The sequence below is a fragment of the Prionailurus bengalensis genome, chromosome A1 (genome assembly GCF_016509475.1).
Source record: "Prionailurus bengalensis isolate Pbe53 chromosome A1, Fcat_Pben_1.1_paternal_pri, whole genome shotgun sequence".
Taxonomy (NCBI): domain Eukaryota; kingdom Metazoa; phylum Chordata; class Mammalia; order Carnivora; family Felidae; genus Prionailurus; species Prionailurus bengalensis.
Window position 1 is genome coordinate 73,982,663 of NC_057343.1, and position 25,506 is coordinate 74,008,168.

At 39.8% G+C, this 25,506-nt stretch overlaps 1 protein-coding gene across 3 annotated transcripts in view; it reads left to right on the forward strand.

The window, feature by feature from the left end:
• The window catches only part of LOC122484740 (basic immunoglobulin-like variable motif-containing protein), a 76,382-nt gene that overhangs the window by 24,037 nt on the left and 26,839 nt on the right, over positions 1-25,506 (forward strand). Inside the window, exons 6-10 of one of the 3 annotated variants that reach the window (XM_043582693.1) lie at positions 196-290; positions 11,216-11,348; positions 12,711-12,797; positions 15,022-15,118; positions 16,218-17,885. In XM_043582693.1, the coding sequence (XP_043438628.1) occupies positions 196-290; positions 11,216-11,348; positions 12,711-12,797; positions 15,022-15,118; positions 16,218-16,511 (706 nt within the window). In that variant the 3' untranslated portion in view covers positions 16,512-17,885. Of the gene's footprint in view, positions 1-195; positions 291-11,215; positions 11,349-12,710; positions 12,798-15,021; positions 15,119-16,217; positions 17,886-20,470; positions 21,005-25,506 lie in introns of those variants that run through there. The other 2 variants (XM_043582698.1, XM_043582686.1) reach the window with 2 other exon arrangements.

A 25,506-nucleotide genomic window follows, 5' to 3' on the forward strand; every position in this document is an offset into this window, starting at 1 on the left:
CAGACAATACCTTATTTCTAGTTCTGTGAAATAGCAGTGCTGTAGAAGGGGATTGTGGACCAGGTTTCCAGCTGCTGGGCCCCAACTGCTATGGATATGCCCAACTTGGGTGCTGCCCGAATTTCTCTGGAATGGCATTGATGTTATCTGTGCTATGGAAATATTGCTATGAGCACATTTTCTTGTCATTTGCAGATGGTTTAGACAAATTAATGACCACTTTCACGTAAAAGGATGCTCGTACGTTCTATATAAGCCTCATGGGAAGAATAAAACAGCCGGAGAAACTGGTAGGTAAACACATGGAAGATTTTTACACACACACACACACACACACACACACACACACACACACACACACACTTTAGGATCCGTCACAAAGATTGGCTGATTTGATTAATGGGGCGTTCTGTAAACCCTGAACACGGTCTTTACTTCTATATGTCTTTATCCAAGGGGGAAATTGTAATAGAAATCTGTAGGGTGCTTTCCCATATACTGGTGAATATTTTTAATTGTCCTCCTCTTTGCATGTAGAACTTTTAGAGTTTTGAAACATGTCCTAAACACTGTTTCAACACATTATTTGTATTATTTGGGCCTGTGGGGTGTGTGTGTGTGTGTGCGCGTGCACGCATGCTGGTAAAACTCTTTCAGGAAGAAACATGGAATTTGTAGCTCCTCTTCCTAAAAAAGAATGCCAAGATTGTAGAATATTTGATGTTAGGCCTACATAATAACATCTAATAACAGGACAATGGACTTTGAAAGTGACAAAGTTCCATGATAGAATAGTCTTGGCTATCACAGAGTAATTGATTTTTTTTTTAACGTTTTATTTATTTTTGAGACAGAGAGAGACAGAGCATGTACGGGGGAGGGGCAGAGAGAGAGGGAGACACAGAATCAGAATCAGGCTCCAGGCTCTGAGCCGTCAGCCCAGAGCCTGACGCAGGGCTCGAACTCACGGACCGCGAGATCATGACCTGAGCTGAAGTCGGATGCTTAACTGAGCCACCCAGGTGCCCCAAGAGTAATTGATTTTAAGGATTGTTTAGTTATATGCTAGTTATATTTGACAGATTAACAAGAGAAAGCCAGTTTATGAATGCTTACAGCACAACTTGAGGTGGGAGAAACTTCACTGAAAAGTAACTCAGCGTGGTGGCTTAGGACAGCTTACTTACCCTCTGCAACAAAGAACAATTACCTTTGTAAAGAAGTGACAGGACAAAGGGAAGCCATTTTCAGTGTGCCAGGACAGCAGACTGTGGGAAGGTTACATTTTTGGGAAGGCACTAATGGAGTAAGATTTGCTTGCAGATTCCTCTGGTGCCATCTCTGGGCTAAGAGTCTGTCTCCAGTAAAAGAAAAATTTACATCCTGCCTTTAGGTTGGGAGGGGGAGGGTTGAGAGAGCTTTTCCTGCATTTGTGGCTTCTTAATTGCCTTCAGCTCAAAATAATTTTTATGTCAAAGAGGCATATTTTGGGTGACATATTCTGGTTTCCTTCCCTCTCCATCCTGGGCAACCCCAGGCTTACTTCCTGCATCCTTCCTGCACCCATTGAAGTACCTTAAATTTTATGGGGCTTAGCAGAAACCCTCAGGACAAAAGCCTTCTTAAGATCTATTTTTATCTCTTTTTTAATCTCTGGAAGTGCATCAGTTACGTATTTTAACGATCTTTTCAATATTTTAACCAGTGTTTTTGTAATGTCATTGGCAGGGTGATGTAGGGTATATGTATCACAGGGAAGATAAAATGATGTATCAGCTTAAAAACTTTGTATTTTATATATTTGTGTTTATTTTCACATTTATGTATGTTTAGTTGTATGAAACAGTCCTAAACTCAGAATTATTTAGACAACAATATACCATGGATATTATCTTATTTCTGTGATTAATTTATGTATTCTGATCAACATCTGTTCCTTAAAGCCAGATTTATTCATCGATATGCATATAGTAACTAAACCAAGCACTGTTTAACCAGGAGTAGTACTGGTTATGGATATATAGAGAGTTTTCCATATCATTTAGATTATTGGCTTAATTTTGAACTTGAAAAAAAAAATGTTTTTTTTTGAGAGACAGAGAGAGCATGAGGAACCAAGGCAGGCTCTGTCCTGATAGCAGAGAGCCCAATGTGGGGCTTGAACTCATGAACCATGAGATCAAGACCTGAGCCAAAGTCAGATCCTTAACTGACTGAGCCACATCAGCACTGACAAGTAAGGAACATCTTTGGTAACCCTGGTGTTCCCTAATGTACTTTTTACTAATATTTAGTAATTTCTCCTTATTAGCCAGATGACACATTTCCTAAGAATGTATATATTTTTTGTTCTAGGAAAGAGACACCTTATACCTTATCTTTTCAAGTTAAAGGAAAATAATATTAATTATGTTGGTTCTAGATTTTTACCCTTGCCAGGTCTGTACTTTAGTTTATGGTGTTGATAGCTTATAATATCAGCCTGTAAAAAAAGATGTTTATCATGGCCATGATCATATGGTATATCACATTGACCACTGTCACCTTGCCCATATGGTGTAAACTTTCGAGGGTAATTTCATTGAAATGAAGGGAATTTTTGATACATTTTACTATATATTATTATTTCTTAGTTTTTAAGCATTGGCTTTATAGTAGTAAAACCATCTTTTAGTGGGAATTTAGTTGTGCTAGGCACTGTACTGATTTACTTGCATTAATTCCATATCAGTCCTGCACAGATGTGTCATTCCCCCCTTTACTGATGAGGAAACTGAGATGTGCAGAAAGTTCAATAAACTGAACAGAGTTACACAACTAGTGAGTGATATTTTTAGGTGTCAGATCAGGTCTCCTGGTTGCAGATCTCAAACCTAACCACTTGCTCTGTGGGTCCTAGTGTTGGCTGCTTTTAACGGTCCTCGCACATTTTAGAGCTATTATATGGCTAGTATTTTTTATAATTAACATACCTCATTTTCACCAACAAAATTATATACCAATAGAAATGTTACTGAACATTTTTTCTCCCAAATGCTCTATTTCTCCTTAGCACAGGGGTTTTGTTTGATTTTTAGATTGTTACATTTTTTTCTTTTTAAGAAAAGTATCTGTCAGGGGCAGCTGGGTGGCTCAGTCGATTAAGCATCCAACTTCAGCTCAGGTCAATGATCTCAGGGTTCACCAGTTTGAGCTTTGTGTCTGCACCAGGCTCTCTGCTGTCAGCAGGAGCCTGCTTGGATCCTCTGTCCTCCTCTCTCTCCACCCTCCCCCGCTTGAGTGCTCTCTCTCTCTCTCTCCCTTAAAAATAAATAAGTAAATGTTTGGTTTTTTTTAAGTTTATTTATTTATTTAGAGAGAGACAGAAAGCACGAGCAGGGAAGGGGTAGAGAGAGAGGGAGAGAGGGAGAATCCCAAGCAGGCCCCACGTGGTCAGTGCGCAGAGCCCGATGTGGGGCTCAAACTCATGCAACTGTGAGACCATGACCTGAGCCAAAATCAAGAGTTGAATGCTTAACCAACTAAGCTGCCCAGGGCACCCCGAAAAAAAAAATATATATATTTTAAAAGCATCTGCCATGATGACTGTAATTGACATCAGTGTTACTGGAGTGTCATTGTCATCAAATAAGTGGGTTTGGGACGTTTGACTTTTTGTGAAGGAAAATGGATAATTTGGCCTTAAGACCTTTATGTTTATTTTCGCAAAATAAGTAGAATCGTTTCCTGGCCCAAAAGACTTGAACAGTCATTTTCTCATTATTACAAAGTATAATAATGATTCTATTCATTAAGCAGTAATTACTGATGTAAGCCAGCACCTCTTCTGTGGGACTCTGACTCTTCTCTAGGGACTGCACGTGTGTGACATGTGGCCTTTTGCGACATGCATGCTCAATCCATAGAGTAGATATTAGTAGAGCTTAGTTTTTCTAAGTATGACAACAAACAGAAGTAAATGTTCTAGTATTTTGTTTCTGTGCCCCAAGAGGTCTTGTGTAACCACTTGGATGTGTCCGCACTGTGAATCATTAACCTAGAGCAGCGATTGGCAGACCTTTTCTATAAATAAAGGAATAATTGATGGAGAGGATGTCACACATATGTGTCTGAGACAATGGAAAATACCATAACACAGTTCTCAGGGTGGTGTCCCAAGACTGCATTATGAGGAGGGGCCCGGGAGACACCAGCCTGAGACTCAGGATTTCTTTTCTTGCTTATTGCCTATGGATCAGAAGAGGATTTCATCAGAGAAGTTTGTGGATTTTTGTTGTATGAATATCAGCAAGCATCTAGATAGAGAGGCAGGTTCTATGCAGAGAAAGGTCAATAAAACTAAAGCAAATCAAGGGAATCACGAAGACTCAGAGGAATTATAATATGAAAGAAATGTGATATCAGAAAGAATATGATATCAAAGAAAATCTGAGTATAGCAGAAACGTCAGTTATGTAAATTTAATCAAATTCCCAAATTAAGAAACGTCGTTATTTATTAATGGAATGTAAGAAAATACTAATAGGGCCCCGGAGACAGTTGGTTTAGGAACCACTCTTCTGGAATTTTAAGCAATTTTTGTCCAAATGTCCTGTCCAGCTTTAAGATTTTATGCCATACTTTTATTAGAAACTCTCATTTGCAGATTTTTGAGGGTTTGTATCTTATTTATTTTATTTATTTTATTTCTTGGGTCCTTTATGACTTTTTTAATTTAATGATTCAATGTGTAGATTAACCAGCGCCCCTAATAATCTAGGCTGTGTGGCACTGGGCTCTACAGACATTTTTACCCGTATGTTTAAACTTCCTCCAACGTACACGAAGTCTTTTTCACTGAGGAGTGTTATAAACTACCTATTCACCTATTCCCCTGACCCAACCCCTTTTTCTTGGCATGGGGAGTAGGATTGCTACCATTTCTTCAAATGAATTTTAATCATATATTTTCACGGTTTTATTTCTATTTTCATGTTCCCTATCACAATACTCAACTCCTATTTCTTTTTCTTTTTTTAATTTTTTATTAAATTTTTTTTAATGTTTATTTATTCATTTTGAGAGAGAGAGAGAGAGAGAGAGAGAGAGAGAGAGAAAGGGCAAGCAAGAGAGAGGGAGAGAGAAAGGGCAGAGAGAGAGGGAGAGAGAGAATCCCAAGCAGGCTCCACACTGTCAGTGCAGAGCCCATTGTGGGGCTCGAACCCATGAACTGTGGTATCATGACCTGAGCCAATATCAAGAATTGACGCTTAACTGACTGAGCCACCCAGGCACCCCTCTTTTTCTTTTTTTAAAATAAAGTTTATTTATTTATTTTGAGAGAGAGAAAGGTAGAGAGAGAGAGAATCCTAAGCAGGCTCTATGCTAACATCGCAGGACTCATCTCACAAACCATGAGATCATGACCTGAGCTGAAATCAAGAGTTGGACGCTCAACTGACTGAGCCACCCGGGTGCCTCCCTGACTATTTCTTTTTCTGTGTGTATTTCCTGAAGGATAATTGATCCGCTTCCCACCGTGGAATTTTCTGGTCTTCCTTGTCAACAATGTTATCCTGTACAAACCCTGCTATATTGCTGAAGCTTTCCCTGCCACTTAAGGTGCCACTTCTTAATTGCTATAGGACTGATTATTTGCATTTGTCATTGGCCATTTGGCATATGCAGCCTTACGTTTCATCTTTTTAACGTGTCTGTCCAGCTCCTTGACCGCAAGGACTGCCTTCGGTAGCCCTTTGAGTCCACATGTGGTGCCCTGTGACCTCGCTCATGCCGCCCTAGAACTTCTGATTGTAGTCAGAGGGAGGGGCTTCTGTGTCAAGCAGAAGACCTTTCTGTTCTCCCTCTTTGTGGAAGAAAGAGTTCTAAAATTGGCTTTTCTCATTTGTCTCAGTGGACTGAGTAGTCTCATTTGTTCAGTAGTGAAAACCATTGTCACCGGTTGCTGTTCACTTGAAAAATACTTTGAAATGTATATTCTCTTTTTAAGTTATCCTGTAACGACTGTTAGGCCTGCTTTCCTTGGTTCTAGGTTTCTTCGACTTTGTAACTCCCCAGTGTTTGCTGACCTGCTCATTTGCAGCGGTCCCTCAGTCAGTGGAAACTGAGCTCACTCATGGACTAAAAACAAAACACAGGGATTTTGATACAATTAGCAGATTTAACTGTTGATATGAAGGGAAGTATTTTTTTTTCAGAGATGTAATTACTCATAATAAAACTCTGAGTAAGTTGTCAGCAACTAGTTCAAACTAGTGGTTCAGTTTTACCATTATATTACTATTATTATTCTTCAGATACCTTAAAACTCTTGGTTCACTTAGCTACCAACATTGATGCCTGGCAAATCTCGATTCATCTTATTTTGTAAGTTTATTTTGAGAGAGAGAGCACGCAGAGGGGAAGGGAAAAGAGAGAGAGAGAGAGAGAGAGAGAGAGAGAGAGAGAGACTGAGAATCCCAAGCAGGCCCTGAGCTGTCAGTTCAGAGCCTGATATGGGGCTTGAACTCACAAACCGTGAGATCATGACCTGAGCCAAAATCTAGAGTAGGACGCTTAATCGACTGAGCCACCCAGGCGCCCCTTGATTAATTTTTAAAAATCAGCTAGCTTAACAGTTATACTAATGTTCATGTATGTCATCTTTATTCTGGTATGTATCATAACTCATTAATTTTGCGTAACAGAGAATAGCTACCTCTGCTCTATCCCGATATTACTCACAGATACTCTCACCGTGGCCACTGCTATGAGCTTACTACAGAACCTTAGCACATCTCGGCTGGATGATGCATTAATATTCTGCTCTCCTCATCCACTGGTTTCTCCAATTCTTATTAGACACTGTGGCAGGTAGATCTTTTCAAAGAGTAGTGCTAATAGATCCTTCTATTTTAGGAGCTCTCTAGTGCTTGCTTAAAGCATAAAATTGTTAGCATCACTCAAAGCCAATGCAGACTGGCCTTTCACTGCTGTCCTACATGAACGAGTTGTATTTATTATCTATTTATTTATTATTTTTTAAATATTTTAAATGTTTGTTTCTGAGAGAGAGAAAGACAGAGACAGAGACACAGCCTGAGCAGGGAAGGTGCAGAGAGAGGGAGACACAGAATCTGAAGCAGGCTCCAGGCTCTGAGCTGTCAGCACAGAGCTGGATTCAGGGCTTGAAGCCACAAGCTGTGAGATCAGGACCTGAGCTGAAGTCAGATGCTTCACTGACTGAGCCACCCAGGTGCCCCTGAACCAGTTGTATTTAAAAGATGTCAAGGGAGGAAGAGTCTTGTAGGATGATATTATGTGCTGGGTTAAAGAATCTGGTTCTTGTTTTTATTTATTTTTTAAGGAATGGAGGATTTTTTAAAAATGTTTCTTTATTTGAGAGAGTGCGAGAGAGAGCATGCACCTGTGCACATAAGCGGGGGAAGGGGAAAGGGGAGAGGGGGACATAGGATCCAAAGCAGGCTCTGTGCTGATGGCAGAGAGCCTGAATTGGGACTCAAACTCACAAACCGTGAGATCATGACCTGAGCTGAAGTTGGACGCTTAACGGACTGAGCCACCCAGGCACCCCCTGGTTCTTGTCTTTGAACGTGTAAAATACATTCTGATGTATTCTTCTAGACTTCTCTACAGTTTTCCTATAGATGATCAATCAACCTGTATAGAACAAATTCACGCTAAAGAAACAAAAAAAACCCAGACTGTTTATATATTAACTTACAGTGAGAGATATAATAAACCAAGGCACCGGAATTCTCTTGTCTGCAGCTCAGGAAATCTCCTCACCGTTCAGCTGGCCAGCTGATTCTCCTAGTTCTTTTCTTCTTCTGTGTGCCATACAGATCATGGTCCTGCACTTGGAAGTGATTGCTTTGTTACTTAAGTGTCAGATTTTTTTAGAAATTCTCTGGTCTAGGCTGAACATCGTTCTGAATTTAGTTTCCATGAGTAATACATTGATATGTCTTCTCCTGACTGGAAGTTACGTCTTCAGATGACTACCTCAATGTAGTAAATACTGCATTTACTGTCTTTTTATTTCAGAGGGTGACATTTTTCTGACCTTGTCCTGAAATTCTTGGGGTGCTGTACGGTAGGCCTTGCTACGCTATCACACCCTAGATTCTAAAGTAGATGACTTGCTGTTCCCTAATTACATCCCTCCCCTGTTTTTTCCTCATGCCCGTTCCTCTGTCCGGATTGCTGAAATCCTACCACTTGGTGAAGTTCTGTCTTGAATGTCCCCTTTCTTGATTCTTCAAACCTGATGTGCTTTTCCTCCTTTGAATTACAACCCTTTTCTGTGGCTCTGTCTTATCCCACTCTCTATTAAGGTTACTTGTTTTATCTTCCCTCTGAGGGCAGCTTCAGGTGCTGTGTATCACTTGCCTTTTGTTTGCCTGCGGTTCCTGGTATACTTAGTAGGTGCACAGAAATTGCTTACTGAATTGAATTAAATGAAATTTTCCTTTAACTCTAGGCCAGTTCTCAGAATGCCAACATCAGCATCACCTGTGCAACTTGTTAGACCTACTAATTCTTGGTCCCCGCTCCAGACCTGCTGGCTCAGACACTCTGGGGTTGGGTACCAGCCATCAGGTGTTTAACAAGTCCTGTGTGTCAAGCTTGAGAACTATTGCTGTGGTCTTTCTAAAGAGGCATTATCCAACCTCTTTTTCAAGAGCTGGGTCTTCCATTGATAGGAAATATGGTGATTTTCAGATTGTGCTCAGGTGAGCCATGGGAATTCTATGGTGGTGCCTTGGTGCAGGGTCGGGGGAGAACTTGGGATCTAGATTCCCTACCTCCTTTTTGGCCACAGCAACTTGCTTTTGGCTTTTTTTATGCACTAGCATGCCATGTCAACGTTCCTTGCAGCAGGGTTCCATATGGAAAAAAGTCTGAAAATTACTGATCTAAATTAGAGGTCATCAAACTACAGTCCTTTTTGTAAATAAAGTTTGATTGGAACACAGCCATATCCATTTGCTTACACATTGCCTATGGCTGTTTCCATGCTACAATGGCAGAGTTGAGTAGTATGAGTAGTGCTCATGACCCACAAACCTCAAATATTTACTCTCTGGCCCTTTAAGAGAAAACTTGCTAATCTAAATCAATCAGAACCTTGTGGTAAGGAGCAGAAACATCCCTGGCTAGCACTAAGCCCATAACCATTATGCTACAGAAGAAAAATCACCTCATGTCTTCTAGAAAATGAGGACACGGTCAAAGAGTGTTTACAGTGGACAAAAAGATGTGAAGGTTAATGAGAGCAAATTTTCTTAGTTATCTCATTTGCTTCTGAAATCCTGAATATATTCTAGGAAATTAGACTCATTACTGTTCACAGGTGTTTTGTGTTACATTCGACTTAAAGAAGGATAATGTGAAATACTTAAAGATAGCCATTAAGAAGCTAAAATAAAAATTCTTTTCATTAAAACTTTTAGTCATTTCAGAAAATTTTTTATGGGGCATTTTCACAATTTTAAGAAAGGTTTGAAGAGTTTTTTCTAAACCAACTATGTGTGTCACCATCTTTTGTAATTATTGAATCCGTTAGGAGACTAAATGCATACATTTATGTTTGCTCACTATCCTAGAACCCATCTGTAATGAAGGAAGTGACATACTGACCCTCTTCTGAATTTTAGTTCTGATGGTTCTTCATTTAGAGCTGCCCTTGGGTGTCAGTTTTTAAATTGTCAGGGGAGGTCAACCAAAATCTGCAGAAAGATTTATCATTTGTCATTATGAAATGGAGATTTTAGTGGAAAAGATCACCTTGCCATACAGGTACGTTCTGGTGCTTCTGGCCATGAAGTAAAATCTATGGGAAAGACCTACATGAAGCCTTGGAGAAAGAATTTAAGCCAGAAATGTTATTGTCTCCATGGAGCCCACAAATCGTGTGTATCTACAGGGATAGGGTGGGGTCCTGCCTTCTTAGCTGTGCTACAGCTATTGACCTGCTGTTTTTAGTGGTCTCCAACCATCTCAGTGGCCAGAAAGTCAATTAGAGAAACCACAAATTGCAAGCTTTCATCTACTTCACCTATTTTTAGGCTTTCCAGTTTTAATGGGCTATTTGTTCATGAATAATTTAGTTTCTTCCGGGAGATGCATGTTAATGAGACCTCAGTCAATGGCTTTAAATATTGAGTGCTGGTAAAAACTTATTGCTTATGATACTACTTTTGAAATTACTTCACAACTAATATAGCTGTGGGAAATATAAAAGAAGGAGTCTGTGGTATGATCAGCCTGTCCGAGAGATGTTCTTATCTCATTACTTGGCTTGAGAAACCTGTCCCTCCTGTCTGGGTAACTTTTGTAGAAACATTAAAGTGTGTATTAGCGGGGAAAGTCTGCATTTTTGGAGTCTGTGTACTATCTACCCATCAACATCAATGCTCTTCAAACTGGGGACGTATACATTCCTGGGACTGTGTGAGATGACCAGTGTGGAATGAGAAGAACATAATAGAATGTCATTATTTAAAAAAAAAATTTTTTTAAAGTTTGTTCATCTTTGAAAGAGACAGAGAGAGCAGGCGAGCATGAGTGGGGGAGGGGCAGAGAGAGAGGGAGACACAGAATCCAAAGCAGGCTCTGAGCTGTCTGCACAGAGCCTGATGCCGGGGGGGGGGGGGGGTCGAACCCATAAACCGTGAGATCATGACCTGAGCTGAAGTCGGACATGTAACCAACTGAGCCACCCAGGCACCCCTATATTGTCAGTATTTTAATTTAATTTCAAAATTCCTACCTTTTGTATGTCTTCTATAAAGTCCTATTAGTACCATAGTATCCATAAACAAAAATGCTTCTCATGGGCATGTTGATTCAGAAATTTCCCGTGACAGATGTGCACAACCAGAAAAGTTGAGACGATTGTTGTACACACTAGGTGTTAGGTTTTATGTGGTAATTAAATTCTGTAGACAAGTAGGTGTTATTAGAAGATTTTGGTAAGCAAGGACGTATTTCAGGTCTTAAGTTTCCTATTCAGTTTATCTGAATTTCAGTCAAAAGGGTAAAACTAAAACTACATTTATTCATATTTTTATGTATCTATAAATCTCCTTTTCCCCCAGCAATGTCAGTGTCTTCCAAGTCATGTCTTCCCTTCAGTCCTTAGCTAGTCATTTGCGTAAAGCGTCCACAGTGCTTTATGGTTCCTCAGTTTGTTTGCTTTTGTTTTGTGTAGCTTCTGGGGCCTTGTCGAAGTTAACTCATGGATTGAAAGATGAATCACTGGCTTATATCTATCATTGCCAAAATCATTATTTTTGTCCAATTGGCTTCGAAGCAACCCCTGTTAAAGCTAATAAAGCATTCAGGTAAGGATTTCCATATTTTATGTGGATAACTCACTGAGAGAAGCATTTCCATATTTTATGTGGGTAACTCACCAAAAAAAGAAAGCATTTAGGAAATATTTAGTCACTCAGAAATTGGAAGCCTTGATTATTTCTTTCATTTGCATCAAGTTAGTCTATGCTCTAAATATTTAGCTAGTTCTTTTGCAGAATTGCATTTGGTTAATTGGGCTTTTACATTATCCACTTAGATGCTGTTGTTCAGACTCGTGCAATGAAAGACATCTGAAAAACCACTTTTACCTTTATTACAAAATGATTGCAAAGGACTTCACGTATTATGTCACTGTGTTTTCATCCATTGTTCACATGGAAAATGAGTTAGGGGATCTTGTGTCAAAAAGTTGTCCCAACTGAGCACATTAAGAAGCATCTTCTTTCCTCCTAGTGAAAAATGTGGAATTTATCAGTGTTTTCCTGGGTGGGTAGCATCGGTCATTGAGGAGGAGGAGAGGGCAGCCCTCTTCTTTTGGTGAAGGCTGAAGGTCAGCCAGGGAGAACATGGCTTCCTCATCTGGGGATAGGATGGGTTCTTTGAGGCTGGAGGCCATGCAAGCATGAGTCCCTCTCAAGGCACTGTGGGGTTGGGGGATGCTGGGGCAGTATCCTGAGATCTGGGAGAACCAGGAAGCTGGACATTATAGTTTTGTGAATGAGGAACAGGAGGGAAAGTACTTGATCTCTCTGAATCCTAAAATGTTTTATTCATCTCTCTGGAGGTGAGGTATATTGTTTCTTCTATGGTTTCATCCTGAGGCTTCACCTTACTCCAGACATCTATCAAACATAAAACATGAAAAAGTAGGTAGTCCAACTTTGTACCCATTAGGGGAGAGTTCCACACCTCTGCCTGTACCTAAGCATCACTTGAGATGCCTTTACAACTGTGCAAATCCCTCTAGATCTACTTGAATTTCCCGGAGTGGGATTTAGGCATCTGACTTTAGGGTTTCATTTTTAGGATGCCTTTTGAAAACTTCTAAATGTACAGTGAAAGGAGAGGAGTGGCTGAAGAATGCTTGTAGGATGCTAGGATTTTTTCTCTTTTTTTAGATTCTAAGAGGTGGTATATTTCATTTTTTTTCTTTTTTTTTTTTATCCCTAGATTTTATAATTGAGATCAAGACCTAAGTTTTATTTATGCTTTCTCTTTAATGGTCTTAAGAAGTTTGTTCAAGCTTAAACTCCAATTATCTATGCTAGTATTAATGAATGTCATCTTTGAATAACTTTAGTATATTTTTTATTAACATAGTGGAAGCAATACTTTCAAGGGAGTGAATGACCTTTATTAAGCCTACTTTTAATCTGTTTTATATTTAGCAGGGGTCCCCTCTCACCACAAGAAGTAGAGTATTGGATCTTAATTGGAGAATCAAGTAGAAAACATCCTGCTATTCACTGTAAAAAGTATGTTAACTTCCCTTATTCTCTTTAATTTAGGTAAGATTTACATATAGTGAAATGCACAGATCTTAATTGTATAATTAGGTGGAGTTTGATAAATGAATATACCTGTGTAATCATCACTGCAATCAAGATATGGAACATTTTCATTGTATTGAAAGTACCCTCATTCTCCTTTCCTGTCAGTCCCCATAGACAGCCTCTGCTCTGTCATGATGGGTTGCTTTGCATGTTCTTGAAATTCATGTAAATGGAGTCATAAAATATTCTTTCTTATCTGGCTTCTATCATTTAAGTAACCTTGTGAGATTCATCTACTTTGTCATGCATATCATGATTTTTTTTTTTTTTTTTTTTTTACTGCTGAGTGGTATTAACTAGTGTAAGTGTACCACGATTTTTTATCCACTTTTCTGTTGATGACCATTTGGATTATTTTGAGTTTGGTCTTATGTGGGTAAAGCTATTAGGAACGCCAATGTTTATATCGTTAGAAAATTTCTAGGTAACATCTTCACTGAGATAAAATTCACATACCATAAGGTTCACCCTTTTAAAAATGTATACAATTCAGTGGATTTTCGTATATTCAGAGTTGAGCATCAACCACCACGATCTAATTCTAGGAACTAAAACCCCATACCCATTAGCAGTCATTCCCCAGCCCCCTCCCCTCACTCCCTGGCAACACTGATCTACTTTCTATCTCTGTGCATTTGCCTGATATGGACATTTCCTATAAATGGAATCATACAATATGTGGACTTTTGTATCTTTTTTCACTTAGAGTAATGTTTTCAGTGTTCATCTGTGTTGTGGCATAGACCAGAACTTCATTCCTTGATATGGCCAAATAATTTTCTGCTGTATGGATCTGCCACATTTTATTGTGCAAGTTTTTGGAGGACATGTTTATATGTTTTCTTCCTCTTGGATAGGTATCTAGGATTGGGGTTGCTGATTATAGGATAGCTGTGTATTTATGAAGCTGGGAGAAAGTTCTCCAGTGGGGTTATGCCATTTTATACTCCTACAGGCAATGTATAGAGAACCCAGCTTTTCTTTATATCTTCTCCAATATTTGATATTGTTATTTTGTTTTTTTTTTTTACTTATTTTTTTTTTATTTTCCTGGCTTTATTGAGTTGTAATACACAAATACAATGTATATATTTAAAGTGTACCGTGTGCTGATTTGATCTACATTTTGTGAAATGGTTGCCACAATCAAGTGTCAATTAACATATCTATCAGCTTACGTAGTTACCTTTTCTGCCTATATGTGGTGAGAACACTTAAGATCTGCTCTCTCAGCAAGTTTCAAGTGTACCATATGGTATTAACTGTAGCCATTATGCTGTACAGATCTATAAGTTTGTTATGTTTTTGATGGTATTGCAAATCGATACCATTTGCAATAAAAAATTTGTCTGTTTTCCAGTTTTATTGAGACATAATTGACACATATCGCTATATAAGTTAATGGTGTAGAACATGATGGTTTGATTTACATATATTGTGAAATGATGACTACAGTAGGTTAACGAAAGAATTCTCCTTGTGATGAGCACTCTTAGGATCTACTCTCTTAACAACTTCCCTGTATGTCACACAGCAGTGTTCGCTATAATCACCATGTTGTATATTACATCCCTAGTACTTATTTATCCTATAACTGGAAGTTTGTACCTCTTGGCACCTTCCTTTAAAAAATTTCACTTCTGAATTAGTTTCTGGTAGTGTACAAAAATGCAATCTATTTTTCTACATAGGCCTTGAATCTTGCATTTTTATCAGACTCACTCACAATTCCAGTAATAGTTTTATAATCCAAAGTAATTTGCAATTGCTTTGTGTTTTCTATACAATCAATCATGTTATCTGTGAATAAACACATGTTAACTTTGAAATCTTTTGAAAACTCAACTCTAATTGAAAAGGAAATATGGGCTGTTTCTACTCTAGCCTGCAGGATGTCATTTAACGGGTTGATAAATATGTATTTCATAATGAAAGTAGCCATTTTTTGAACTGAGAATCTTGGCAATAGTTGGTTAAGCAGACTTGTCATAAAAAAAGAATTAGTGCTTAGGATGTGGAACAATCTTGTTATGAAAGAATTATCGTTATGGTAATATTGTAGCAAATTGCTCATGTGAAAAGTTCCATTACAGTGGTATTTTGTACTTAGAGAAAAGTGTGCTTTATCCTTCCTTTTTCACTATAGGTGGGCAGATATTGTTACTGATCTCAACACTCAAAATCCAGAATATCTAGATATCCGACACTTAGAGAGGGGGCTGCAGTATCGAAAAACAAAGAAGGTAAGAACACCATTGTAGCTGAAGATATTTCCCAAGCCGACAAAAGGCACTGTTTTACTCAGTACTCCTTAGGTTGTAAATAACAGAAATCCAGTTCAGATTATCTCAGATAGAAGAGTGAAAATTATGTTCAGGAAAGAGGGGTATCTTTAGAATGAAAACACAAGGAGGATAGCCCGGAATCAGAAGGGACTGGTACCTGGTAAAAGAATGGTGGCAGGGGCCAAGCAGCTTCTCTGTCTCATTCTTCTGGGAGTTACATGTTGTTCTTACCTGTCTGAATATTTACTTTCTGAAGATCAAGAACTTCAACTTATGTCTCCCTTTCAGGTGAGCAGTCTAGATAGGCTGAGAGTGGCCTGCCCAGGCTCAGTCCCATAGTTTTGGGCCAGCTTGGGTCAGGTGTTCACTTCTGAGCCAAATGAACTGTGGCCATGAAGCAGAGTCATGTGTACAAACAAGGAGGCTTGGGGAGGTGCTCAGTGAAAGTAGATTGTGTGGATTGAGTTGACATTCCACTGATATGGTCCTACTAACATCAAGAACATATAGGAGACAGGAAGAGGAATGATCTTGGTGTTTGGACTGGGCAGATGGGGAAGCAGCAGTGTGTGTGACCAGTGGAGAGTCATATGGGTGGTGGGGGGTTGTTTTGGCTCCTGTGGGCATTGTTATATTTTTGTAAAGGCAGCTGGTCAAGAATGATGCAGGATAAGGTGATCTGATGGTATCTGAAAAGGGTAAGTACTGTTTTGAGGCAGGTGAAGGGGGAAAAATAAGGCAATTCATAGGAACCCACATTATTAGTATAATTAATTTCCTTTCACTTTCTTTTTTTTTTTTTTTTTTTTCAACGTTTATTTATTTTTGGGATAGAGAGAGACAGAGCATGAACAGGGGAGGGGCAGAGACAGAGGGAGACACAGAATCAGAAACAGGCTCTAGGCTCTGAGCCATCAGCCCAGAGCCCGACGTGGGGCTCGAACTCCCGGACCGCGAGATCGTGACCTGGCTGAAGTCGGACGCTTAACCGACTGCGCCACCCAGGCGCCCCTTCCTTTCACTTTCTTAACCCAACCTTTTTTTTTTTTCTTCTCAGGTTGGGGGAAATTTGCATTGCATCATAGCATTCCAGAGACTTAATTGGCAACGATTTGGCCTTTGGAACTTTCCATTTGGAACCATTAGACAAGAATCACAACCTCCAACACATGCCCAGGGAATAGCCAAATCTGAGAGTGAAGATAATATCTCCAAGAAGCAGCATGGGCGCCTGGGCCGGTCTTTCAGTGCTAGTTTCCATCAGGACTCGGCATGGAAAAAGATGTCCAGTATCCATGAGAGAAGGAACAGTGGTTACCAGGGTTACAGTGATTATGATGGGAATGACTGACCATGTTGGGTATTGAACAACTTGTGTTATACACACGACTGCTCTATACAAGACTGCATTAAGACAGTAGAAGGTTTTATTAAGTCTACACTAAATAGGAACAGAGCTTGTGGTACAAAATATAACCTTGTAGTTCTCCAGTAAATAAGCTTGTATATGATTATGATGGGTGATTTCAGATATAGAAGCAGGTAAGCACAGATTATTGTTCTTTTAAAGAGTATACAAACATTATGGACAATTTCACAAAATCCAATAAAATTACATATAAACAAATCAAACACAAATTCACTTAATAGCATCATGATTTGAAATACTTAAGCATGAAGTGGTTTCTTATAACTCGATTGCCATACATTTGTTGCAGATAGTTTTATTCCTAAACTCAAGATAAAAGGTACCATCTGCCCTTTTAAAGAAAATTGGGGCTGTTGATTTCTAGCTTTCTCTCATGGTTAAAGCTCATTTAAAATTATTTAGCGAGTCTAGAATTCTTTTACTTGCAAGCAGCATCTTGCCTGCCTCATTTGTTTCCTGACTAACTTTTTCAGGATCCTCAATAAAGAGGCAAAGCAAAGACTCAAGAAACTGATCTTTTCTATTGGTGCATTGATTCGGGATATTCTTGGCTTTCTTGACTTGGTATGTTACCATCCAACATTGACAAGATCTTCAGGCCTTGAAAGACTTCTGTCTACGGTGAACCTTGTTTTGGGATAGAATAAAAGAAAAGTGGAATTCAAAGTTTCTATATCCAAGGTAATCTGTGAAATGAGATCTTCCAATATTTGACTGGTCCCTGAGTGTGGAGTCCTATGTTGTTAACAGCATTAAAGATGCATTAGGAATGCCATTGCCACTCAGAGGACAAATATCCATATTCCCAACTCTGAGCTGCTTCCTTTTTTAAGTCATACAATTAGCTGTTTGTAGTGAGTGTGTTAAATAGTTCAGAAAGAGTGGATTTCATGTATTTCAGCTCCTCTCTAGTTGATGTCAATGTTTCTTCTGCTGTCAGCCTGTGACATGTTCTTTCATTTCAGGGGCTGTTCATGACTCAAATCAGTAACTTGATTCTTACAAGGTGCTGAATATGTTGGTAACCATATTGCAATACACCTCAAGGAGAGGGTTCAGATTTTTATTTTTAAAATATTTTCATTTTCTTCTCTTTTGAATTTTATATCCATTTATCCACTCAGACATGCCTAGCCTACAGACAGGGATATATATTGTGAAATGGTCATTTTTCTGAAGAGAATATTTTGCGTGAAATGCAAAGGACTGAGAGATTTGTAGGTTGTTGATTTTGTTACTTCACACTGGAACTTTTAAGAAGTTTTCATCAAATAAAGTTTTGTTTTCTACTTTTAATAATGTGAATATTGTGAACCTTTCTTTTACATAGGGAGTACCCTTGGAATTCGGTTTGAAGCCCGTGACAATTCCGCCTAAGTAGTATAAGAAACCATCTTATATCTGATTTTTATAATCAATGAAACAATATACATTATGACTATAATTTTAGATTCCTGTAAGACTACATAATAGGAAGTAGAAAATTTAATTATATAAGCTTGGACCAAACAAAGTTGTCATTTTTGTAGGTCAAACATGGTTGAATATCAGCAGTTTCATAGAGTTTAATGAAATATTTAAGAGAAGAGGTAGATAGGAGGAACCAAGAGGAAAGGAGACAAATGCAACATGGAGAATACAGTGACACCTAGGAAAAGAGGATGAGTTTATACAGATTGCCTATTGGCCATAAATAATTTTAGAAAAGTCTTGATATATAGGATTACTTAATAACTTGATATACAAGTTTGGCAGTTATTAAGAGCATAGTAAGGTTTACAGAGACTAATTTCCCAAAAACTATATGGAAGTTACTGTACACTTCTCTTTCAAGATTAGTAACACTCCTGTCCTATTTGATTTATTGGTCATCTCTTCCTAGGAGTCTCCATAGAAGCACTGAAGGCTCAAATACTGGCTCTATACTTGCTAGCTGTATCACGTAGGGGATGTTAAGATGAATATTTCTGTGTTTGTTTCCTCATTGGTATTATGGGGATAATATCTATTTTACAAATTGTTTTGAAGAATAAATAAGTTAATGCACGTACAGTGTTTAGAACAGTGATTTGTAGATAGTCCTTGCTATCATTTCTCCAAAAGATGTGTATTTTACTGCTCAGAATGTTGATAGTGAGCCCTTTAAGCAGCATCTAAAGGAACCAATTCACTGTAAGTCAAACATACACCCCTTAGTTCCTGTTCCTTCAAAAGAATATTTTGTACTCAAGAAATGTTGCTCTGGTTTTAAAAGCACTTCTAATACTCAAATGCCTTCATTGGCTATTTGTTTTTACTCAGCTCTTAGGCATAAAAAATGTTCATTTAGATCAAATCCTGAAACTGTTCCTTTCCCTACTACTGTGTCCCATCTTTAGGCCAAGCTGGTGCAGCAGCAAAAACACTTCCAAATTTTCCTTTTCCCAGACACCTAACAGAGCTCAGGCAAGTTGCTCTGTGAGCCATCACATGTACATTAGTTTTACCCGTAGCATATTTTCCTTCAATCATTAATTTAACACACTAATTTTATTTTCAATTCTTTTTTTAAGTTTATTTGTTTTGAGAGAGAGCGCGCATGCACATGCATGAGTGGGGGAGGAGTGGTGAGAGAGAGGGAGAGAGAACCCCAGCAGGCTCCACGTGGGTCCCGGGCTGGGTCCATTTCAGGAACTATGAGATCATGACCTGAGCCAGGATCAAGTTGGACACTTAACCGACTGAGCTACCCAGGCCCCCCTCAACAAACTAATTTGAGCACTATGACCCCTTAGGTGTTTCATATTAAATCACTGACCTCAGAACGACCCCAGGGAGGTGGCATCTCCACTTTATTCAGACTCTCATTGGTGAAGAAACTCGCTTAGGATCATATGGTGTCTTCTACCATACAGACTAGGTGGCTTAAATAACACATTTATTTTCTCACAGTTCTGGAGGCTGGAAGTCCAAGATCAAGGTGTTGACAGGTTTGGTTTTTCCCGAGCCTTTCTCTTTGGCTTGCAGATGGCCACCTCCTAGCTGTGTCCTCACATGGTCCTCCCCAGTGTGCACATCCCTGGTGTCTCTCTCTGTGTGCCCCAAATTTCCCTGATAAGGATGCCAGTCAGATTGGATTAGGTTTACCCTCACAACCTCATTTTAACTTTAACCTTTAAAAGGCCCCATCTCCAAATAGAGTCACATTCTGAGGTGCTGGCTGGGGTTTAGGGCTTTAACATCCAAATTTTAGAGGTGCACACAACTCAGCCCACAAACACAGGGCTCTTGTGTGGCTCACTCAGGATTTGGACCAAAGGCTGCCAGGCTTGCGGGGAAATTCTCTTTCAGGGGGTGCAAGATGTACTGGAGAGCTTTAGATTAGAGGCCGACAGAGGTCATTTAGGGGGTATTTATGGAATCCCTAAGTGTTGGGAGTGGGGCTCTAACAGTCAACAAGATAATTCTTGGTTTCAATAAGTTTATAATCTACGTTGCAGGTGGGGAGAGGGGGGGAACAAAAATAGAATAGGCAATTATATTAACCTCTGTAAAATACAAGTAGGAACAATTTGTGGGGATTATTCCACACATGGAGGAAATGCAAAAAACAAACAAAAAAAACACAACACTTTGGGAAGTGGTTTTGCTAAAAACCAGTTTTTGATAGTTTTGTCCTAAAGTTGGTATTAAGAGTTTGCAGAAGTGGCGGCCGGTGGGGGCGGGGGGGGATGGTACGGAAAAACCACATGGAAATCAATGACCTCAGCGCACAGTTTCAACATCTGGCTGCGACAGAACGCCAGCGTGGAGCAAGCTCGGGAATGACAGGACACAAACACCGAGGCTGCACCGCCCCCTCGCTTCCGGAAGGAAAAGGCGCAGCGACTATACGTAGGGCTGTGAGGCGGGACTTCCGCCCTGAGCAGCTATTAAATGGAAGCGGAGACCCGTCCGCCTAACCCATTTTGTGTGGGTTTACGCGTTAACTCTACGGGACAGTAGGTGTTGGGGGACCCCCTGGCTGTTTCGTCTGCGTAGTCCCCTCACTGCTCTTCCGCTAAGAGGGCACACATTTGGGCCAAACCTTAGGAGAGAGGAGGACTGGCGCCTCCCTGACGCCGGCCATTCTCTGGGCTCCCGCCTTTCTTCCGTGAGGCAGTGTCAGCCGCCAGGAAGTGCCGTTTTCGCCGGTGCCGGTTTTCCCTGGAAACCCTGTATTATTTTCCATCTTCCCTGGGTGGGAGCAGGGGGAGCTCCGCCCGAGCCCCTGCGGTGGTGCAGGCTGTGGTAGGATCGGAATAGAAGGTCTCCCGCGACCCCGCCGCCGAGTGTCGCTGGAGGCCTCATGGGGGTCCAGGGGCTCTGGAAGCTGCTGGAGTGCTCCGGGCGGCAAGTGAGCCCGGAGACGCTGGAAGGGAAGATCCTCGCCGTGGGTATCCTTAACGCATCGTCGGTTCTCGGGTGCAGGGACCCGCGTCAGGCAGTTACTCCCGGCTCCCTTTTTTGGGCCCAGCGTGGTGTTGGCAGGGCGACGGTCTCCCGCGGGGTAGCAGTGGCATCTCCTTCGCGACGTTTTTTCTTCAAGTGTCTGCTTTCCCCCGCTTTGCAGGAATGCCACGCTGGGCTGCAGTCCTCTGGTTTTATTACTTAGGGGCAGTGCTTTCCTCCTCTCGTCTGCAAAGTGGAGGTAGTAATAGTATCTGCACGCGGGGTTGGTATGAGGAGTAAAGGGGTTATTTAAGTGAAAGCTTAGTTAATATTGTAAAGGTTAAAAGCATCGGTCGGCTTGGGGGGGGGGGTCAGCGTGGAGTTAAATGAGGCGGACTTCCTACCGGTAGTGTTGCTCGCGGGTCCTGAGCCCTGCTCCACTGCTCCACTTACGCGTATTAGAGAGAACAAGGATAGTGTGGACAGGTGTTTGACCTTTTTTTCTTTTTCAAAAGTAACTTTTACAATTTCTTATTATGAGTTTTGGACTAGGGAATTCATGTAGTACAACAGTGAAAAGATTTCAAAAGGTACACAGTGGCCTTTTTTTTTTTTTTTTAAACCTCCCGGCCTCTGTGATAGGCTTTTAAAAGATTGTCGTTTGTGCATATGTCTGGCTGGTTTTGTGTGTGTCTTTGAAATTAAGTGTTTTTCTGCTTTATCAAAACCTGTGAATGCTATTTCTGAAGTTTTGGTCTTTTTGTAAGTTAAGCATCCTTCTCTCCCTCCTCCTCCTCCTTCACCTTTGAGTGGCTGTTCTGGAAGCTGGTGGTACCTTGTGCCAGTCCCTAGGTGGGCACAGGAGCTGTAATCTAGGAGGACAAGAGTCCTGCAAATACTTGCTGTCGGCGGTAAATGCAGTTTAAGAGTATGTGGGAGTCCTGCAGAAGGGGCCACTGAGTGAGGAGCTGTCATTTAGTGTGGAGACAACTTGTACACGATGTGACACTGATAGTTTTTCAAATAAAGTAAGATGATGATTATATTTTCTGCAGTGTGAGTAATCTTGAAATACACCCGTAATGAGTTTTGCCTTGCTTAAAAGTTTTTGAAGGATACCTTGTATCTGGAAAGGGAGAGTCTGTTGTTGTTTTAAAGCAACGCGCTATTGCTGCCCTCTAGTGGTTCTTCACTGCTTTCTAAAGATTTTCTTCATAGAACTCTATGGGAAGGAAAGCAGTTTTTGGTGACAGGAACCCTTCAAACTTCAGCAAAGACTTAGGCATTTTATGTGGCAGCCTCTATGAAGAATTGATGATTTGTAAAATCACTGAGCTGACGCATGAAGTTCAGCATTCTGATTTTCGGGGAAAATCAAAGTAAGGAAGATAAAGCATTTAATTTAGAATTCAGGTGACCTGTGTTTTAGATGACTCGGGAGCTCTTTTGGGACATGAAATAATTTTCATGAGGTTATTAAGTTTGTCTGAAAGAACAAACCATTTAAAGAGGACTATCAATGATCCTCCAGTTATAAATACAAGCTTATATATGTGTATATATATATATATATACACACATATATATACACATATATATGTATATATATGTGTGTGTGTATAAATATATATACGTAAAAAGAATAGTTGACTGCTGTCCTATAGTTGATTTTGCTTTGTTTCATTTTCTTTTTTTATATTTATTTATTTTTTAATTTGCATTCAAGTTAGTTAGCATATAGTGCAACAATGATTTCAGGAGTAGATTCCTTGATGCCCTTTACCCATTTAGCCCACCCCCCCCCCCATCGCCTCCAGTAACCCTCTGTTTGTTCTCCATATTTAAGAGTCTCTTATGTTTTGTACCCCTCCCTGTTTTTATATTATTTTTGCTTCCCTTTCCTTATGTTCATCTGTTTTATATCTTAAAGTCCTCATATGAGTGAAGTCATATGATTTTTGTCTTTCTCTGACTAATTTCGCTTGCATTAATACCCTCTAGTTTCATCCATGCAGTTGCAAATGGCAAGATTTCATTCTTTTTGATTGCTGAGTAATACTCCATTGTATATATATACACCACATCTTCTTTATCCATTCATCCATCGATGGACATTTGGGCTCTTTCCAGCTTTGTAACATTTTCATGGGAATTCGAATTCAAATATCTGACCTATATTCCAATATTTTTGTCTTCTATGTTAATGAAGAAATTTTCCATGACACATTATGTTCATAATTTACTCTTGGATCCTTAAAATACATTTTTTTAAACCATCTGTGGATGAGTGCCTTGTTTATTTATATAATCTAAATGCATCCAATAATAATTAACGGTTTAACTTTTGACTCTTGTGGACCTTAACATTTGTAAACTGCATTTAACTCTGTTAGCAAAATATTATACTCTCTTTAGGCTATACATACTAATGGAGATTAAATTTTAAATCACCTAACTAAAGTAATTTATCTTTTGTTTCAAAATGTTATTGGTCCTTTGGGTCTTATCTATGAAGTGATTCTGGCTTTGCTGTGGATTTAACTTTTTTCTAGCCCTGGGATGAATTTAATGCTCCTTTTTTTTTTTAAATAAACTGACTGAAATTAGGCAAGTCAAAATATGCAAATATTTTCAGAATGCCTTGTTTTATATAATTTTAAAACGTAATTTCAAGCTGGAGCTTTCAACCCTAGCTGAGACCACTTAAGATTAATTAAAAAAAAAAAAAAAGACTCATCTCAGTATCTTTGATTTAGAATTTTAGGCATATCTATGTTCAGTAATCTATGAATTAAAAGTTTCCTATCCAGTTTGAAGAGTTGAGAGCCACTGATCTGAAATTAGGTTTTCTCATTGATCATAACATTCAAAATAATGGTTTAAGTAGAAACTTAATACTGTCCAACAGTGTAGCAACCAGAAACAAGCCAGGCAGGAATATTTTATCCAATACAGTATAGAACTAAGTCAACACCAAATCCTACTTCCAAGGTAGATCCTTTATCCTGCCACTTCTTGTCTCCACCATTGCTGTGTGCTTTTACTAGGGATATTATAATTAGTTTATTCCTCACTCGTCCACTGGGGTGATCTTTAAGTCACATTCCGGTGGCTGCACATGCACATCAACTCTGTTGCTCCTTTGGCTCAGATCTTGCCACATTGTCCTTCAGTGGAAGCATGGTTCTCTCTTAGGGCATTCACATTTGCTGTCCCTCTTATCTCACTGTTCCTCTTGTTCATTCAGGACTCCACTATTTCTTCACATAGGCTTTCCCTAAGTAAAGAGCTACTGATCCCCGCCCCCCTTGTCCTTTTACTCTGCTCTATTTGCTTTTTTTGTATTATATCTATATGTATTATAGTATATCTATAATATATAATATGTATCTATTCATTTTTCTTCTATTTTATTGTTCATCTTCCCCATTGGAGTGCAAATTTCTTGGAGATGGATACCATATCTGTTTTGTTCAGGGCTATGTTTACTGTTCTATCTCAAGATCTTGGGATCTTAGATAAGCCTGGCACATAGTAGCACTCAAATATAGGAATGAATATAATAATAGCTTGCTTTCCACTATTTTTTTCATAGTATTTATTAAGTTAATTGTTGATTGCCCTAATTTGTTTTACAGTTATAAATTAGGTAATATACATTCATTTAAATACTTGACTGTTCAGCTCATTTAATAGCAAGTATTTGTTGACTCCTATATGTCCTGTGAAAGGGGAGCAGTGCACAAAAACATGGTCTAGACAAGGCATGGAGCCCATGGTTTGGTTTTTCCCTCCACTACATTGTCAACTCTACAAGGGCAAACCCCTTGTTTTGTTCAGTGCTATATCCTCAGTGGGTTTTCTGCCACATAATAAGCAAAACGTTTTGAATAGGAGCACATAAGTGGAGGTCTTTGTCTGGGCTGAGGAAGTGACGCATAGACCGGGACCTATGAGTTGGAGATAACTAGGCTAAGAGAGAGAAACTCAGGCAGAAGAAGGGGCATGTGAGAAGACCCTGGAGGCAGGAAGGGTCTACCTTCAAGACGGGCTGAAAGGTGGAATTGATAGGATCTGGTAGTGTTTGGATGAGGGGAGTGTAGGGGATGACATTCAGTGATCTGACTCCAGTGAACAGGTTTCACTGTAATGGGGACGTAAGCAGCCTGGTAGAAAAGACCTGTGTCTAGTTTTGATCATGTGAAGTTGGGAACATCTGTGAGGCATCAGGTAGAGGTGTCATCTAGGCCATCTAGTCTGAGGGTCAGGACAGAGCTCACATAGGGAGAGGGTGTGGTGTGGGGGTGCTGAAGTGGCCTAGGCAGCCTGTGCAGCAGGAGGAGGGGAGAGGGCCTGAGGGAGAGCACTGCTGAAGCCAGGCTTGAGTGGAGAATTAGAGGAGCTGGCAAGGAGATGGGGAGGGGAGGACCCGCCGTGCTGTATCCCTCTGTCGTGCGGACACGTAGGAAGTAATTTGGTAAGAAGCAGTTTTTACAAAGGTTAAATA